Source organism: Cyanistes caeruleus, chromosome 5 (genome assembly GCF_971803275.1).
Source record: "Cyanistes caeruleus chromosome 5, bCyaCae1.hap1.1, whole genome shotgun sequence".
NCBI lineage: Eukaryota > Metazoa > Chordata > Aves > Passeriformes > Paridae > Cyanistes > Cyanistes caeruleus.
Window position 1 is genome coordinate 16,074,987 of NC_141705.1, and position 19,877 is coordinate 16,094,863.

Consider the following 19,877-nt stretch of genomic DNA (forward strand, 5'->3'; position numbering starts at 1 on the left):
TGCATGTAGTTCATGGATCATGTTATGTACATATATACTACTTCAAACCCAGTAGAACAGTCTCTAAAGGTTTAGAATAAAAGTTAGCCTTAATGTTCCTCTAGTTTCTCTCAGATCACTACAGACCTGATGTTATTCGGATAAAAGAAGACTGAATTTGTATGATATAATCTGATATTTTCTGCTCATGACTGTCAAGGTAACAGTTTGAATGCAAGAGAAGAGAGAAATAAATGTCATGCAATTATGACTAATTGTAATGATTTAGTTTAACTCAAAGCTCATGTTTAGGATTAATACTTCCTCAGTTTATGTCCTGCATGAGCTTGTAACTATTCAAATCTGTACTATTAACTATTCTGCACATTAACATTATATGTGATCACTAGACTGCAATGTCTGTGGTGACAGATTTGACTGTTTGGCAAGACAATGAACAATGAGTTAAAAGCTCCCAAAACAGTGTTCCACAACAGTATTCCATTTATGGAAAACTAGTACTTTTTCATTAAAAAGTCAACCTAATGACTTAATTTGTCTTCTGACACAATGCCAAAAGGTATTGAAAAGCAGCAGGGAATCACAATCCCCCTTTAACCTTCAATCCAGTTGTGTGAAGAGCAGGATCAAGAACACATGATTGCTTCTCAATGTGCTTGATAAATTCATTCCATCTCTCCCCTTTTTACATAAAAGCCACATTTTCTTTAAACAACCCCACCTCAACAGCCACTGTCCCAGTGAGGTTTATATCTCTACTTGTAAAATTGTTCAGGTCACTGTTAGGTCATCAGCACGTTAAAGCAGGGGTACAGCTATTTATTCTGAGCCATGTATCATGATTAATTCAGTTAACTTGACAGACCAATAAACAGAAGGAATAAGTTCACTCTTCTGTTCTCATAAACATTCCACCTTTCTCCTTCCTCTATTCAGGTTGCAAATTTCACTACTCTATATCCAGTCATATTCTATGAATCCTCGTAAATGTAGTTGAAATGATCAAGAAATGCAGGCAGTGAAGACAGTAACACTGGCAGGTAGGTGGTCAACACAAAGTATGCTTTATTTTCTTATGAAAGCAGTGAAACCACATTGAACATTCTTTCCTGATGAAGTTTAAGGGGAAGAGCAAAGCTGTCACAGTTTAACGCACAAACTCTGTCAAAGCTCTCAGTGATTACAGAAAAAAGTCCAGATTTTCAAAGCACAAATTAGATTTCTTAAGACTATTAATCAAAAGAAACTGCAGGTTTTGAATGAAGTAGTGTGTGCAACTCAAAAAAACACCTTAGAAAATAACAGGTTTTTTTTAATCTGAGATAATGTGTGCATGATTACATTGTCATAGGTTTGCTAAATTAAATAGACATTGTCCAAGAAGCGTAACCAGCTTGTGACAGCTATGCAACTGCAAGAAAACTAGAAAAAGACCAGAAGAACTCAAAGTAAAATTCAGGTATATGGTATGGTGGAAGAAAGCCATATTTATGAATGGAAATATTTTAGAACATAACCTAGATATCTGCAAATAGTAAAGAGCTTTAAAAACTTACAGGAAAATTATTTTGGGATGGGAAACATGGCATTGGAGATACTTGACAGAGTAGCCCAGAGAATCTGAAAAGACTCAAGTAATCTCAACATTCTCTCTATAATTTTGTGCCTAAATTCCTTAACTTCTACAAGAGCTTCTCGTGTCTCAGTTGTCTCTTGATGGATCATCTATCCTGAAGATAGAACCTGATTCACAGCTGTTTTCTTTGGTTTTGTTTAAAGAGGTCACATTAATACTGCATGGAAAAATGAGCTTCTAAGAACACACAATGTATATTACTAGAAATAAGGAAAATTAATAGTCCATGAAGAAAATGTCCGATCAAGCTTTTAAACAACGGTGATTCCACGATGTAACAATGATCATGTGTCACATTCTATAATAATCATAGTGAAAAAAGACTTAATATGTATTTTTTAAAGCACACTGTGTTTCTCCCTTAACAAAACAGAACAGTTGAATTTCAGCATTATGTAAGTGGAAAAGCACCACAGTCTACTCTGCTTACACCACCAAAAGGGTAAAGAGAGATGTCATATTTGGGAAGAAAGCATTTGGGTTTCAGACACACTGTTTAAGGGCAACAATCAGTGTTTGATGACAAGAAAGACTTGGGATTTGCTGATGTGTCTGCTGAGCACAGGACTTTCCCACAGACAACTGACTACGAAACTAGTCTTTCACTAATATATGGTGAAGTTGGGTTCCTAAAGGGAATACTTTAGCTGTTTACAGCATTTCAAGAGTTTACCTATTTTGGCAGGAGTTTTATCATCTTTCGCCCCAGATTCTACAGCCAAATTGTCATACATTAATGTAACAATATATCATGGTTGCATGTTTTCAGATCATCTGAACAAGTTTCCTCATACAAAAACCACCCCCAAACCCACAACCAAATCCCCTCAAACTAGTCTGCAAATTAAAAAAACATATATAAATTTCTTCAAAATAAAAGACTAATGGGACTAACAAATGAACTCTCTAATTTGCTCACTAGTCCTGCAAGTTGCTCATAGAGGCCTAAATTAGCTACAATAGCAAGAGAGTAGATCATCTTGAGGAGTTTGCAATCCAAGCTCCTCCATTTTAAAGAGAATCTACAAGTAAATTAAAGAGAATTTAATTAAATTAAAGAGAATTCTACAATTTTCTAATAACAAAAGAATATCTGGCTTGGGACCAGGTATAAGAACTATTCCTTAGCTGAACAATTACTGGAATATTTTTTATGCCTTTCTTCCTAAGTTGCTACTTGGACTCAAAAACCTATAAAAATTCAGAAAGCAGACTTGGGATTTTCTTAGTACAACTCTTCATTCTTCCTCCTAAAATCCAAACCAGTTACTCGAATACATCAAAAATTGGTTTCACGTGCCCTTTACTATTTTTTCCTTTTCACTTTGCATAATTTGAACAGCTTTAAAGACTTGACTAAAACTTGAACTGAAGCAATATTCTTAGTAAATTCTTACTCAAGAATACAGAAATACTTCAGAGAATCACAAAAACAACTGGAAGTTTTGTTTTTCAATAGACAAAACCTCTTCAACCTAGCATTACTGATCTGGCAGATCAAACCTAAAGAAGATGCTAAAAGCAAAATGTTCTTTGTGAAAAACTTAAAAGTCATTCACTCCACTAAGGTGAGGTCACACCAAGTTTCACTTCTCCCATGACAGAAGTTCCTCTCAAGGAGTACAAAGAGAGATCATGTAGCAGGAGCATAAAGCAGGCAAACGCTGAAAAACATTGTACACATCAAGACCAAGAAGAGCTCTGACAAAGTAGAAATTTGAAGGAATTAAAATATCTGCCTAGGGAGATGTCACACAATTGGGCCTGTGATGAGAATACAGTAAGACTTTAAAAAGTAACGAGGTGCCCACTTCATTGGACTTTTTATTTCAAATGGAAAATAGCTGGTTTCAAAGAAAGCAAAGAGTCCGAAGGATGGATTCAAAATGCTGTTGCACTCCATTTCAAGTTCTTTAAAATGCAAAAAAGCAAGATGTAGACTGAGTAGACACAAAGTCTATGCAGAAAAAGGTTCTACATACCCCAGGTTCAAGGGCATAATAATTTCTCCCGCTACAGCAATGTAAAAGGGAGAAAACTAACTTTGCTTTCTTCTCCCTCTGTGAAGGAGAGACAGTGTCTGAGACTCTGTATTAAAAGAGAGCTATCACCCTAAGAAAAAAAAAAAAAACAACAAGAAAGTAAGAATAGCTGTCACTCAGCTTTTCTGACATCCACATCCTAAACCCCAGAAAAATCTATGAAAATTGTAGTTACTGCATTTACAGTAACTTCATTCACATTCCTTCAGTCACATGAATTTAAGGAAAAAAATGAGTATTTCTGCTTTTGCTGACAGTGAATCAAGTAACTTTCATGAACTAAGCTGACATGTCATGTACTGACTTCACTCATGTACTGCTCTATCTTGATGAGTGTCGAAGAACAAGAACAGCGAAAGAATTAATATATTTTGACAAGAAATTTTAACCTCCAACTTGGATGCATTTGAAGGAGCAGCTTTCGTGCAAGAAGATCCCAAATCCCATTTTGCAATCCGCAAAGCATATTCTCTCACCTAAAATGCTTTTCCCATTAAAAACCAGAAGTGAGAATTTAGGAACAGAAAATGTTTAAATGCTTAGAATTCCAGAGAATGACACCTGAGGATGGCATGAAACCAAAGTAGCAGCTCACGGTAAAAAGAAAAATCCAGTACTATTTATGAAGATGGATTCAGAAGAATGACACATAAGGCAAGGTGACGAAGAGGAATGGCAAGTAGGAAGGGTAGTACTTCTTTTGGTGATTCAAGCAAGAAAAAGATTAAGGAAAACCAAAGGAATAAAAAAGAGAAACAGAAGAAACATCTATTTCAGTAAATAAAAAAATACTTATGAAAGAAAATTAACCCTGAATAATTTGATTCTGCTAGATTTTTTGTCATACTTCATAATACAAAAGACATGTTTGTATTACCTTTCTTTCGAAAGAGTGCATTTAGATAGTTTTCTGCTTGGCATTCAATCTTATCAGTGTTGGACTGGCCCTGAGATGACAGTTCCTCTGTAGGCGTTGACTGTGAAGAACCGAAAACTGATGCACGATCCTAGAAAACATATGGAGATCATAACATCTTTCAGAAATTAGTCTGCTGATAGTAAAATACACAATTAAATTACTGAGCTATTGAATGAATAGAACCACTAAAAGCAAACTACCTTGAGTCAAAATGCAGAATTGAACTTATTTGCAAAATTCAACTCTCTGACTCTTACTTTCATACCAAAAAATGAGTGTTGTCGAGTAATGCTTAATATAATGCTCATACTTACACTGGCTGTTTCTTTGTGTAAATTACAAAAGGAACATTTCTCATCCATAGACCAGTCAGTTAGCTCTTCTGGCTCACAGTCTTAAAGGAAGAAAAGAAAGCTAGATGTTTTAAACAAGCAAAAATGGATTTTGAGAACAAAATACACTTCCTAAATTTCTCTTAAATAAATATGATATGTATTATTGGTACAATGCATTCAGTCATATGCAATTCTTCAGATATTTTTAAATTCTTGTCTGGCTTGTACAGCTCAAGTTACAAATAGCAGAGAGTGCCTTTCTTAAAAGAAAAGGTAAATTTGTGTAATTCAATTGATTATCTGTCAAAATTACTTGGAGGCATCTGAATATTGCAAGGAAAGCTCTGAATTGCAGATATCATTCTTTTTAACTAAGCATGCAAACTTGTAGTAAAATCAGCTAAGAATTAGGATATGGACTCCTCACCATGTGAGCTACCTGCATTATACTTATAGTATTTTAATTGACTTGATACCACCACCATAGGTAAATCCAAGCCTTATACTCACTTGTAGCTCTTGATACATCTAGAGAAGTACCTTTATATGTTTTATCAGAAAATGCACTTTGGACTAGAGGGAACGCAGGACATAAATTGCCCCTATCAAATCCAGTCTTCTACTGAATGGAGGCACATAACCTACTTTCTTTAAACAAGCTACTAAACTCCATTTCAAAAATTAAGAGTTTTCAGCCAATACCCTTCTCTTCATGAACACCAGTTACTTTAAAACTTTTCCCAAACCAACTGCGCTAATAATTAAAATTAAGCTTCTAATTTATTGTTTAAAATTGCACATGGCAACTTACTCCAGTTTGCTTTTGTGGCAATTTTATTCTTGTACCCATGAACAATAGCTAGGAATCTAGCACCCTGATGCATTTACAGACTTTCATTATCCCCTTTACACTTAATTTTGTGGCTAATCTAGTCCACCTGGTTTTCCTCATGAGACTCAACTCCATCTCTTCTGCACAAGTCTCATTTGAACACCTGTTTCCTGAACATGGGGGCCAAGATCTCAAGATGAGATCTTTTACCTTTACACCAGACTTCCTTCCACTGCAGGCAGTACTTTTCCTACAGTATTCTAGTTAAGCAGCAGCCTTTATTACAGCTGTAGTGTTTTGGAAGGTGAATCAAAACATGATTAACTACAACTCCAAGGTCTTCTCCATCCTGTTCATTTCCAGCTCCTGTGCTTACAACAGAAACAACTTTTTCACTCCCATTATTAATTACCAGGTATGTTTCCTCCTTTTCTCCTTACCACCAAATTACAGTCAGTTCTGTTTGGGGACGTTCTTGAGATTATCTACTTTCAATAGCACATGATGGTAGCCTGATCTTGGCTGGCTGGCTGCCAATCCCCCAGTCACTGCCCCTCTTCAATAGGGTGGGGGTGAGGAAGTAAGATGGTAGGGGAGAACATCAGGGGGAGAAACTCGTAGGTCAAGATAAAGACAGGGAGATCACTTACCAGTTACTGTCACAAGGAAGTCAGACTCAACTTGGGGAGAATCAATTTCATTTATAGCCAATAAAAATAGATTTGCATAATAAGAAAGGGAAAACACTAAACCACCTTACCACCCCTTCTTCACAGGTTTCAGCTTCATTCTTTCATTCCTGACTCTTCTACCTCCTTCCCCACCCCAAACAGCGCAAGGAGGATGGGAAACGGGCTGCTCTCAGTTCATAACAGTTCCTCTCTGCCACTTCCTGCTCTTTTTGCCCCAACTTAGGGTCTTTCCCATGGGCTACAGGCCTTCATAAACTACTCCAGTGTTCTTCTCACAACTGCAGCTCTTCATGAACTGCTCTAGTATGTGTCTTTTCCACAGGGCAGTCCTTCAGGAAGAGACCACTCCACAGACTCACAGCTCCTACAGAAAACGTGCTCCTGCATGGGCTCCTCTGTATGGGCTGCAATTCCTGACAGAGGCCTGCTCCAGCATGGGACCTCCAGGAGCTTTCTTCAGGTCATCTCCACCTGTTCCAGTGGGTCCTCCATGGGCTGCAGTGTGGTATCTGTTCCAACATGGTCCTCCATGGGCTTCAGGTTATACATGCTTCACCATGGTCTTCTCCAAGGGCTGCAGATGAATCTCTGCTCCAGTGACTGGAGAATCTCTTCCCTCCTCCTTCTCTGACCTTGTTGTCTGCAGGGTTGTTTCCCACTGCCCACTATCCTCCACCCTCTTCCTACAACTGCTGAACTTTTACTTCTTCTCAAAGATATTATTAAAAAGGCAAAATCAGAATAAAATTGCTCTGAAAAATAAAGGTTCTGCAGTTGAGCACAAACGAAGTAACTCCATATTATGATTTAAATCTAGTTTGCTCAGGTCTAAAATACTAATTTAGAACAGAATTCTGTATTATTGTACTGTATACTTTCATGGATGCAAACCAGCAATTTTTACAGGTTGGACAGCTGATGATTAAAAACAGACATGGTATTTTTCTTGGCTGGACATTAACAGGAGACAATGAGTCATTTTTGCAAAATTAATCTACCTGTCCCAGCCCATTGGAGCTATTCCTTTAGGAGGTCCACAGCATAAAAACACTAGTCCTTCAAAACAAGTTTGTTATTTTCTTTACAACCATGAAAACTCTATTTATCAACCTTGGGATTCTACACCTAATTCTAGGACAGATTTTATACTTTCAGAGAAGTTCTTCTGCCTTGGAATCCTGAATTTCCACTGGTAAAAGTCAAACTGGAGAGCAATCCTTGTGTATTGCCAAAAAAGCAAACATTAAGTAACACCAGCTCTACCTAACACTAAACCCTTTATTCAAAGTAGCATAAATCATGTATAAGACATATTAAATCTGCCACTGAGCTAAGCAAAACTAACATGATCAGATATATACAAGATATATCAAAATGCCAGACAGCCAACAGTCTCAGGTCACCACCACAGGAAACATCCTGAGATCAGTATTAACTACAGATAGGCAACCATACTCTCAGAAAAATCAGAGGCACAGACAGCACTTAAAGCCGAACAAACTTTCCTTGGTGCACTGAATTTAGGATGAGGATCATCTTCCCTCCCCATTTTATCTTGCTTGGGGCTAGATGATGAAAGATTTGCAGACAACCTATAATGCATGCCAGCCCATGAGAAAAGGTTGCTAAGACTGTGCAAACAGGATTTTAATACTAAACACAGTACAGATTATTATTTCAAACCAAAACCCTTTAGCACAAAGCTGTTAAACTGATTTCCAATTTTTAAGAATAAAATGGTGAACTTTGACAAAAAATAATTTTTTTTTCATTTCTTAAGAGGCTCACATCTTTGTTTCCCCAAACCACTTCACCCAAGAAGTAATGCCAAATTAAGTAAATTAATTCAGACATCTATAGCACAGAACAGATTCCATGTTTATATCTTAAAATACAAAATAATTGTCCAGTAAATCCAAATACAAAATAGCTTAAAAATTCAACTCTTACTTATCAGTATTTTCTGATTATAATAACATCCCAAATGATTTTCCAGCTATTTGTGACAATTTTGAACTTATCACCCCCTTTCTTTTTATACAGCACTACTGCTTCCTAGTAAGTCCATTAAAACAGCTGAAGTATTTATCAAGTCTTTAATATTTTTAATTTCATAAAAACTCCAATTCAATTAGATTTGTGTTTCTAATATAATTTTTTACTACTATAAATACTCCAAAACAACATAAGGAAAAATAAAAGCTTTCATTCTGTACAAAGACGATTTTTTTCTGGCAGAGAAAGAGCATTGAGAGCTGCTTTCCTCCAACAAGACCCAGCTTTCCCTCAGAGGTTAAGAGAATAGAACCCCAGCACATAATCCTCCCAAAAAGAAAGTACACACATACCACCCTATTGGGTGAAAAGCTTTTTAACAGTCTAGCTAACTATCCATAATTAGAATGTAAAGAATAACAATTTAGATGTGAATCTACTTAGCTGAAAATGGGAATAAGGAAAGGATTAGAAAGCCCTAAAGATTCAACGACATAAGAAGCCTCAGTTCAAAGCTTGAGCCAAGGTCATAAGCCAAGATACAGAACTTGACCCCTTTGCAACCAGAAGCTGCAGAAGCCAAGCAGTCAGGAAAACAAACTGGTGCTGAATAATGGTGACAAGAACCACTTTTGCAAGTCCAAAGTTAATCTGACATATACAAGAATTTCAAGACACAAAAAAAGGTTCAAAAGGTATTTTCTTGGAAAAGTCTAGGAAAAACTTGAAGTGTACCTTTTACCATTTAAATTTGTCATTACAATTTATTATTCATTCAAGTTTAAGAAAATACAATGCAATATTTTAATCTATAGATGAAATACTATTTCAGGACAGAACTAAGGAGGAAATATATCAGTCATGCTACATTTTATGCACATTATTGATTTCTTTCATGTCACAATAGATATAGCCAAAAACAGAAGAGGAAAAAAAATGCAAATGTATCCAAGCAGCATATATTTCAGCCAATTCTCACATATTTCTGCCCAAGAAAGCCACGTAATTTCTTGAGGTATGTTTGAGGAAACACACTTTTACTAATGAGCCATAATATTGCATGTTGACAGTATTAGTTTAGTGGTTATGATGAGAGTCTAAAAAGATGCAGTAATTCAGGCATATTGCTTAGAGTCTAAAAACATGAGTTCTAATTCTACCAGTCTCTTCTTTTAACTAAGGCAAATTATTTACTTTGTATCTTAGCTTCATTATCTGTAAAATGTAAGTGGCACTTATGACAGCAGAAAGATTTGTACAAATTTTACTTGAGAATTCTGTATTAATCTTTACAACAAAATTCAGATTTCAAATCAGAAATACTACATACTATACTAATGGTAAAGCTGACCTCTACTGTGCCAGTATAAACAATTTCACCCTGCATTACTGAAGTTACAGATACTGTATCTAAAGAAATTAACCAAAAACAAAGTAAGGTGGGCATCCCAAGCTACCATGCCATCTCTATTCTGCAGCTGGCTCTGGAACTAAAGTCAATTTTATAGATGCATCACACATGGAAATAGGCTTTAATTGTTAAAGAACTCTTGCACATTACTGACAAAATTTTTCGGAAATTGAAAAAAAAAAGCTCTGAAATGTTGCATTTTAGATAACCACAAATTTAATTTGCAAGGCAAAGTCAGAAGGGCATCAAATAGCAAAGATATGCAAGTAATGGAAATATCAGATATAAATAGGTAAGAAATCTTCAACAGCATGAGACAAATAAGTTAAAGTTTTAACTTATTATTTATTATTTTTTATTAATAATAGTTACTTATTATTTAATTTACCCCTAAGACAGCTCAAATACCTGCACACATAAACTCTAAAGAAGCAATATATACTTTACTGTGTAGTGTATCATGCCCCTTTAACTGTAGCTTAGACTTTGTCCACTACCTCATTAACTCGGTGCTTTCTGCCGTCTTACCCAAAAGAAAAAAAAAAAAAATGAAAAAAGTAAGATACTGCACATTTATTACAATATCCTGTTTCCTTTTCAAATATGCTTATCACAGCAGATGAGAATACTAGTCATGAAAAAAAGCTTTAATCCAACTGTACATATTTCTTAAATGTTTTTATGTCTTATTAGTGGCATGCCTAGCTTGAAGCAGGAAAAAATATTCTGAAAGCATCAGGAAAGTAGTATTCCAAGTTCCTCCCCTTCTCCATGAAAATATTGTGTTACACATATGATACAGGCCAAGGAACTTGCACATTATGAAGGGGACAAAACCATAACCAAGTTAAAGCAATTTCTCCATAAGTATTCTAAATAAAGGTATACAGTATATGCCACTCTGCCTCATGTATTAGCACTAAATAAGTGATATCCTTTACAAAATATGCTATCAGACAACAAATTGTGAAGAAATGGGATGGAGCATTTTTAAGGTTTGTTAATAAAAATAACATTTTTTTAAGTCGGAAAATGAACTTGGCAAAACAATTCTTTCAACACTCCAAAACAATTTTTTGATGTATAGTCCCCATGTTGTCAGAGATAAATAATTCCATACTTAACTAAGGGCTAATGTGTCATTGACAGCTATTGCAGCAAAACCAAAACCCATTTGGACTAATTCTAGGTCTTACAAGGGTAATGGAAAAGGTGTGTGTGTGTGTGTGTGTGTGTATATATATATATATATATATATATGTATCTATATATCTATATCTATCTACACACACACACACTTAAGCATACTATGACATCATATATATATATATATATATATATATACACACATATAAGGTATTATAAAAATTAAAAGTTTGGTGTATATATAATAAAGATGTAAAAAAAGAGTATATAAAACCCATACACTTTGTTGACCACAACAAGCCCAAACTAGTATCCACTACCTTCATTTTACCAATTAACATCAATTGGAAGCTGAGCACCTTGTCTGCCCTTTCTAGAAGATGTTCAAAAACAAAGTAGGAGATGCACTATCCCAGAAGAGTAAGTAATTCTCATAAGAGCTGCGCAGAAGAGCTTAGCTAATCCAAATTCCCCTGTATGGGAACAAAACCTAGGTATCATTCTACCTAGTGTTTTGCTTATGCACAGTATAAGCAAAGGAACATTGGAAATGAGTAAATAAACATTGGAAAGAAAAGCATTGGAAGATTTCCTTTTTCAAATTCAAGATATATACTTGAAACTACCTTTAGCTAAAAGAAAAAACAGTAAATAAAGGTCATTGCTCTAAAAGCTGGCTCATTTACCTTCAAATAAACTGAGGTCTCTTCGTAGCCTTGGTCCATAAAGCCCTTCTAAAATACTTTCAAAACCTGGAGACAAAAGAAACATTTAGAACAGTAAATCAAAAGTTTCTTAAAAGAAAGCAAATTCCAGAGACCTGGCAACAAGTATCCTCAAATTCTAAGAGCAATTCCAAAAATTGTTATATTTATCAAACAAATATTTACTCCTTCCACTATGGTACTACTCAACAGTATTAGAAGATAAAAATAAGACAAGGCAACAGCCATCTGCCCACAATCAGCCTATTAAGCCATGCCCCAACAACCTCATTAGACTTAAAATAACTACCACAGAATCCTAAAGGTGGGAGGATTAGCCTCATAGCTCTAAGCAAGTGAAGGAGTTTCTGTCTTAGCCTGAGAATCAGTGCCATGTACAGAGAGAAGAAAAAAAATGAAAAGAAAAAAAATTAAAACTTCAAGATCAGAAGCTTCTCATGATCTCCTGAAACTACATAATCTGAGTAGACTAATATTACAGCAAATAGAAAAAAAAAAAAAAAAAAAAAGCTTCTTTTGCTTCTGATACCATAACAGTGCTATCTAGTCCTCTGTATCCGTACAAAAACATTTTAAAATTGAGGATTAGATAAATCCAATTATTTTACAGATTTACCAGCTAGTCTGTTTAGGTATCTGGTAAAAATTAAATACTTCAATAAGAGTGATGAGACACAGAGCAAATCAAATGACTGATAAATAAATAGAATTTTTTATCAACCCCAAACACACAAACAAAAAAAGCATGACAACTGATGAAATATGGTGACAATTTACAGCATCAATGTAACACAAGTTTTGTTCAATATAGAAAGTTTCCAAGTGCCCCTTCTTCTTCCAAATAATAAGCTTATTTGAAAATAAGAGGATAGTTCAAAGCTGCATTTGAAGGTTCTCATTCTTCATACTAAAGGCCTGTCTGTAGCTATTTTGCTAGACCAGAACTCTGCAAGACTATTTTATTATCACACCACATAAAAATATCAAAATCTTCAGGAAACAACTGCCATCAACAAAGACCATTCAGAATCACAAAATTTGCTCATCATGTGATTTCTTTCAAGACAACACAACATCCTGTTCCCTCACCAAAAGTTATATTTGCTTTTTGGTTTAGATTGTATGCACGCTAGAATAAGGAAGAATAAGTATATACCATATTTGAACCAGACAAGGGAAGCTATCTCAACACATAGGAGCTGTTCAGTTTGCTAAGTCAAATTTTGTTAAAATTTGTATTGCAAAGTAATTTTAATATATGGACTATACTGTGAATCAATTATAATCTCTACAAATCTGCTATGTGAGCTATAAATAGATTTATAGCTTTATATCTTGAACTGATATGGATTTCATCTTCCACTTTTTTTTTTGTAATAAATATAATACCATGAGACAACACAAATTAAATGACAAAACCACTGTCCTCTAACAAATATATACACACACACATCTTTTAAACAGCCTACAAGAACCCAAAAGCAAAAAACCTAAAGCTCAGGCACACACTAAAATTTACCTCAAAGCATCATCCAGTGACTCTTAGATTCAATATAATATAAATTCACATAATTTTGGCATTGCACAAATTCTCTATTCTTCTGTTTTCAAAGGGTTACAGACAAAAAAGGCAAGAGAGATGAAGCCTGAAGTTAAGATAGCAATCCTCCAAACACAACACAGCAGAAATACAAAACACACCATGTGTATTGCCATTACTGTTACAGACTGAAAGCCATTTTAGGACAGCAGATAGTTATGTTCTGCCAAGTTACTGTCCTTGGATAAAGAAATGAATGAAGCAGCTCTTGGAGAAAACTCTGCTTATTTCAAAAGAGCAAACAGCAACTCCTATTTTTCAGGACTTTGTCAATCCAACAACAGGAAGCTTGTTTACCATCCCAGTCAGCACCCAAAATCTCCCTGGTCTTTGAACACCTACCACCCTTCCCATCCTGTGGAGGGTGGTTCTTGTTTCTGCCTTTACTTTCGTCCTTATCTGCCTGTCCTACTACCTGCTCCTGCCTATGCAAAACCATGAGCACAGAAACCCCAGCTCTGTGAACAGCAGTTTCTCAAGGAAGACTGCAACCTCCAAACCGACTTCCATATAGCTTGTATTAAAGATGGCAATTAGCACACTGTGAGAGTTGTTGGGGTTTTTTTTTCTTTTCTTACCCTGAGGAAAGTATACAACAGTCTGCTTCTTTGCTAATTCACCAAACGTAATTCTATCCTATCCATCCAAAGGGCTGCTTCTCTTCCTGAAATATTACAGAACTTCTCCAAGGAGCCACAGCAGACTTACCCCACCCAACCATTTGCTTCCTCACCTTTAGACACTGGATGCCTTATTTTAAAAGACCACTTACTCGCACAACCGAAGAACATAGAGAGTATTTTTTCAGGCCTTAGGCTAAAATTTTCCCAGAAAGCACTTGTGTAACTTCCATGCTCCACAAAGTACTACTGCCTTTCAGCAGAATTGATACAATTTTAACCTAAACATGAAGATATATCTTAGTTTCTAGTACTGATGAATGAATGTTGGCACTGATTCCTAAAATGTAACCATCTGGACACAAGCAGTTCAATAAATCTTTGTTTTCTTTCTTGAGTCAGTATGCTTAAGCAAACAGTAGTAGCAGCTTTCCAGAACTCTCCAGAACGTGAAGAGCCTACAGAAACCAGTTAGAAGTACAGTTTGCTTATATTTTCAGTAATGGAAAAATTTTGCTTCAAAATAGTTTTACAGAATTTGCTGTCTCATGGTGGTTGATTGCCTCTTTGATTCCAAGCTGCCTTTCAAAACTGTTACTCAAGATCTGACACTTTATAGCTCCAAACTGAAAAGCAACACTTGGCTCTACTAACTTGCAATACCCCAATCTGTCAAACTCCTTTCTCTAATAAATTTATTATATCTTCATGTAGAAAGAATCAGCTTTCTTTATTTAATCTGACACCCTTCAAAATTCAAGACAGGTTTCTCCAACAGTCTTCAGAAGTAGAAATTTGTGACAGAGCTAGTCTCTTAACCCAGTTACACGTTTCCACAGTTTGTATTTCTGAATAAAGCTGTGAATGGGCTTTTTCCTCCCTATATTAACTCTCCCTCCCACCTTTCTCCCACCAACAGATACTGCATTCTTCACTCAGGGCTGGGATGGGACAGAACTCCCACAAGGAGGGAGGGTGAAGCTGTGACCTCCAGCAACAGGAAGGGGGCTCTCTTTTTCCACTGGTAGCTATTGGGGTACCAAAAAGCCAAACAGGCCAGGAACAAGTTCTATCAGGTTTGGCATATAAGCCACAGGACACAGCCAAGGCCCTCAAAAGGAAGCAATAGGTGACAGTAGCTGCAGACTTGCATGGGGCTTCTGCCCAGCAGCTAGACTGGCTGTCTCAGAAGTTCAGCTGTTACCTCTGGTCCAAACTCGCAGTGTTACAGAGAAACTCTTATGGCTCGTCTGGCTGGTAAAAATATCATCTGTTACCCATCTACTTGGCCACCATGATATTGCCAAAACTGATCTTCAGCACACCAGGGCTAACTACAGGAGCACAGGGGCAATGATGAATGACAGCAGGTGTCAATGTAATAAATAACAAGCCTAGGTGTTGATACAGGATGAAGGCTTTCCTTGGGCAAACAAACTTCCAGTGGGATCAACATCTGACTACATGGCTGCAGGCAGGACTTCAGCTCTTATGACATTAGGATCCTTTGAGAAACAGACTGCTTGAGAAAGACAGGATCTATTTGATAATGGAAACCCATCATTGCCAGTGGACTTGCCTCATAATGAGGTCTTCAAACTTCTCAGGAAAGTGGAGACTAAAGCCTAGAGAGGAAGAGAATGGCAGAGAGGGCAAATGCACACAAGGACCTTACAGTCCCCCTGAACAAATGTGGTAAGCAGGAACACACCTTAAGTAGCTGGATATGATAGCATTCATCACAGGATGCAAGCACAAGGGATAATAAACCAGAGCATGTAACAATCTTACTGGTGAGACAGTTCACACAAATGCAGTGGATGGATACTGGCATTTAAGAAAAGGGGAAGTGAGAAAGTCAAGAACAGTGCTTAGATTTTAACTTAAACAAATACAGCCTTAGTGTGGAATGGGCTACAGGACATTTAAAAATCTACAGGATTCAACCAGGTGAACATCATAGTGAACATCTGTTACAGACTGCCAATCAAGGGTAAGTAGATGAAGTCTTCAAAAACCAAAAATACCACCCAAAAACCACCATCACAAAAAAAATAAGGGAAAACAAAAAAAAAAGGCTGCACAATCACCAAGACATATGCTGAAAACGCAACATGCCAGTGGACAAGCAACCCAGGGGATTCTGTGGTGTCTGGAGGACAAGCCTGCCTGAGGTGGTGGACAAGCTCAATAGGAGAGGCCACCATCAAGCTGCTACTCATCATTAAGTAAGTGATAATCAGTGATGTGACAGTTAACAGTGGCCTTGGGCACAGAAGCCATGAGGAATGCAGGATCCCAAGGGAAGTGAGGAACTTGAGTAGCTGAGTAATTTTCTGTGGGCTTAGTAATCACTGATTTACATCCCTCCCCCAGGATGGGGGGAGCACAGTGGAAATAGAAGTACTGTCTTGTCTAAACCATAGAAGTCTCACATGGGCCAAGGGTCTATGGCAAGGTTTTTATTGAGCTATCCTGCTAGCTGTTTTATAAAGTCAAAGAAATTGCAAGGTGAAGAGCAATTAACAAAACCAAATATTTCACAAATTCCAGTATGTTAAGAGTCTCTACAAGTTTACTCAGATTTAAAACAGGATTATTAAGTCCAAAGGAAGTCTTTAGTTGTCTTCACAACTTTCTACTTAAAATCTTAAAGAGAAGCTACCATTCAGCTGCTCACAAAACTTAAATCATAAAGTTTTCCATAGTGTTTTATCACTTTAAACTACTTAGTGTCTGAAACATCTTAGAGCCCATCTACACATTAGAGAGTGCCACATGTGAACAGTGCAGGCTGTAAAATTCTTTCTCATTAATAAAACAGAGTAATAATTAAATGGATATATTCCATGGAAACATCCAACACTCTGCACCTTATAGACACTTAGAGGTACTCAAGTAATGTACAGGGACTCTTCCTCATGACCAGATAGAGCCTTTCTTCATCCTACTCCTCAGCAGCAGCTGCATGGCTGTGAATTGTAACAGCCTTCTCCATTCAGAAACCCAGAAGTAGCCACACAGTCTCTGTCACTGTGGAAGCAATGGATAGTCTGTGCTGCACTAAGCCTAGCAAAAATCACAAGGTGAAGATTTACAGAAATTTTAATGCAAAGTTGATCTAGGTTAATTTTGGACAGATATAGTAATAGAACAGTTACACAATACAAATTGAGGTTAGACAGGTTTAGCTATACATTGACTACTGTTTTTCCAAAAGCTTTATCTCATCTCCATAATGTTTCTGAGAGGAAACAGTTCTCCTTCCCTCCTCACATCCTCCAAATGAATAGAGACTACAAGTATGTTTCCAAAAATTTTGAATGACTCAGACCATGTGTTAGAAGAATAGCCAAAACCAGAATAAATATCATGTAATAAATGGAAGTTGCCATTTAACTAGCACTTTCAAATGAACAACTTGGTAGGTCTTAGGAGTAGTACTTACTCTATAGTTGGGAAAGGGAACAGCAATATATGCACAGGTCATATTAAAAGGTTTTTGATAGGTTCGGTGCACTAAACGTTACATTAATTTCTTGATTCCCCTAATCTTGCAAATGGCCATATTAACTCCTGAATTTGTATGTTCTTTTCAAAGGAAAGTTCATTTCATAAAAGATACATTTCCCTTCCCTTTTGACTTTTTGTTTCTTTATTAGTCTTTTTTCTTTTCCCCCTTCCATGTTTCTGTTTAAGTAATCCAATTCTAGGGATTTAGCTACAAGGAATTTTTTTTTAAAGCCTATATTTGGGACATTTTAATTAAATATAAACATTTTTAGTTAAAAAAATTTAACAAAGCACTTTTTATCTGTTCTTTTACTCAGTGCTAGGACATAACAATACTAAATCTCAAGAGGTGCCTCACAAAACTTGTGCAAACTATAATAATAACACCAATGACCTCACAGTAAGCTACCTAAAAAACCCATTTGCTTATACTTGCTCTCCCCTCCTCTGATCTGCTGCAGCTTTTCCAGTTTAGGAAAGTATAAGCCTTTTATCAGTTCATCTGCTCAAAGATAAAAGTGCAAATGCTTCTAAATACACTTCTGGTTTGATATTTTTCAAAGCCATAAAGACTGTTTTATTGGTACCTCTGGATGCATACCACAAACAGTAGATGAACGCTCCTTACAGTGATAGAAAAAATTTAAATTAAAGAGGAATATGCTTATCAAGATTGCTCATGTGATTCATAGTTACTGCTCCACTTTTCATTTGATTTAAAAGGTTACCCTTTAGATCAGATCCTACTGTCCCGTCTCAGTTGCTCTGTTAAGGAATTTGGAAGATTCTGGGTGCATGTAAATGGAGTTCTGCTTCCTCCCTTCTTTTCCAGCACATCATCAACTAGGCACAGGGCAAGACTGTTGCACACTGCTTTGAAGGACAGAGCATGCATGTGTATTTTTACTACAATGAAATAAGACTTTTAGCTCTAAACACTATGGCTACTGGAGGCATTCTAGGAAAAAATGAACCTTAAGGCTCTGTAAAACACAATTTTGCTAACCCACCTAAGAAAGTTAGCAGCGTCTATGTTGAAATTTTCCTAACTTCTGTATTCCTAAAAGTTTACCTTCACCACCTGTCACTTTGTAGCTTACTACACCAAGGATCACGTCTGGGTTATGGTAGGTCAAGTTTTATTCAAGTCCAAAACACTTGTTACTTAGGTCCTTACATAATATCAGGCCTCACCCCTACTCCTAATAGAGATCCTGTTAAGTGACAAGCATCAGCAAGGAAGATTCATGTATCTTCCTTATCTTTGAATAGTCTCAGTAGAGAAAACAATTAAAAGTTGAAGAAAAAATCCCGCACATTTTAAGCAGTGTGGAGCTTAGCCCATTAATGTTGCTTTTAAAAACCAAAACTAATGTGAAAGTAGGTTCAGAATTGCTGATTTCAATTCTTAAAAGTTTGCAAAATTTAATAAATGGTCTTTAAAATGTAATTAGGAAAATCCAAAGAATAAGATTACATTTAATGAGATTGAGCACTGTACTGCCAGACACAGCATTAAAATTAAACTACCTTCTTTTATTTTCTGGTGTGCTAACAGCACCTGTCAGTTTACCCAGTTATTAAACAGACTTGGTAACAATAACAAAGAGTTCAATTTCTGTTTCTGCATTTGCCTCTAAACAGTTTTCTAGTTGACATATGAATTCTGTTCCCATTCTGAAGTCATACAAACTATGTTTTGAGTCGACATTTCTTTATCTACAAGGACTATTACATAATTTTTATGAGGAGTATCAGAATCTAAAATCACATTGGAAGGAAATTATGGACAAGTAAGAACTGAAAGACAGATCTGGCACACTGTTTCTTGCCCAACCAACAAGACAACCTCCTCTATTACCTGCCCCTTTACCCCATACACACTTGAAGTACTAGCTTCATGGCAAGGTATAACACACAAAAATGAAGTTCCGAGCTAAAACTCACTGACATAACTGACATTGCCATGAGAACAAATTAATTTGATTTCCTCCCACTATCCTTCATGCCCTGTTTCATGCACCTGAACAGTGATTCCTTTTGAAAACAGCATGTAATTCAAAACAGTACTATATCCAAAGAAAAAGCTTCAGTTCTCCTTCTCCCTATTCTGTACATTTTCAGGTCTGCATTATTTAGCTTAGCCCAGTACAGGAGTACACTTGGAGGAAGTTCTGTGGGTTGCCTTACAAAGACAGCTACCTTGGATTAAAACAGTCATACCAACAGACAGAATTCAGCTTTATACGTTTTGTCAAGTATTAGAACTGCCTTTGATTTTTTTTTTTTTAATTGTACTCCAGGCAGACAAAGCACCAGTTGCAGTTTCCCCAAAAGAAAGCCTTTCACTTTTATTCAAATTCTCTCTCAATAATGCTATAATATTTACTATAAATATTATTTATCATTAA

General features: G+C 36.3%; 1 protein-coding gene across 5 annotated transcripts in view; it reads right to left on the reverse strand.

The window, feature by feature from the left end:
* Positions 1-19,877, reverse strand: part of LCORL (ligand dependent nuclear receptor corepressor like) — an 84,626-nt gene that overhangs the window by 47,511 nt on the left and 17,238 nt on the right. For all 5 annotated transcript variants that reach the window (XR_015287127.1, XM_086890183.1, XM_086890182.1 and 2 more), the window contains exons 2-4: positions 11,695-11,760; positions 4,912-4,991; positions 4,556-4,685 (exon numbers count right to left, since the gene is read on the reverse strand). Coding sequence is in view for 4 of the 5 variants with exons in the window: in XM_086890183.1 (XP_086746309.1) it covers positions 4,556-4,685; positions 4,912-4,991; positions 11,695-11,760 (276 nt within the window). In the remaining variant the exon portion in view is untranslated. The remainder of the gene's footprint in view (positions 1-4,555; positions 4,686-4,911; positions 4,992-11,694; positions 11,761-19,877) is intronic.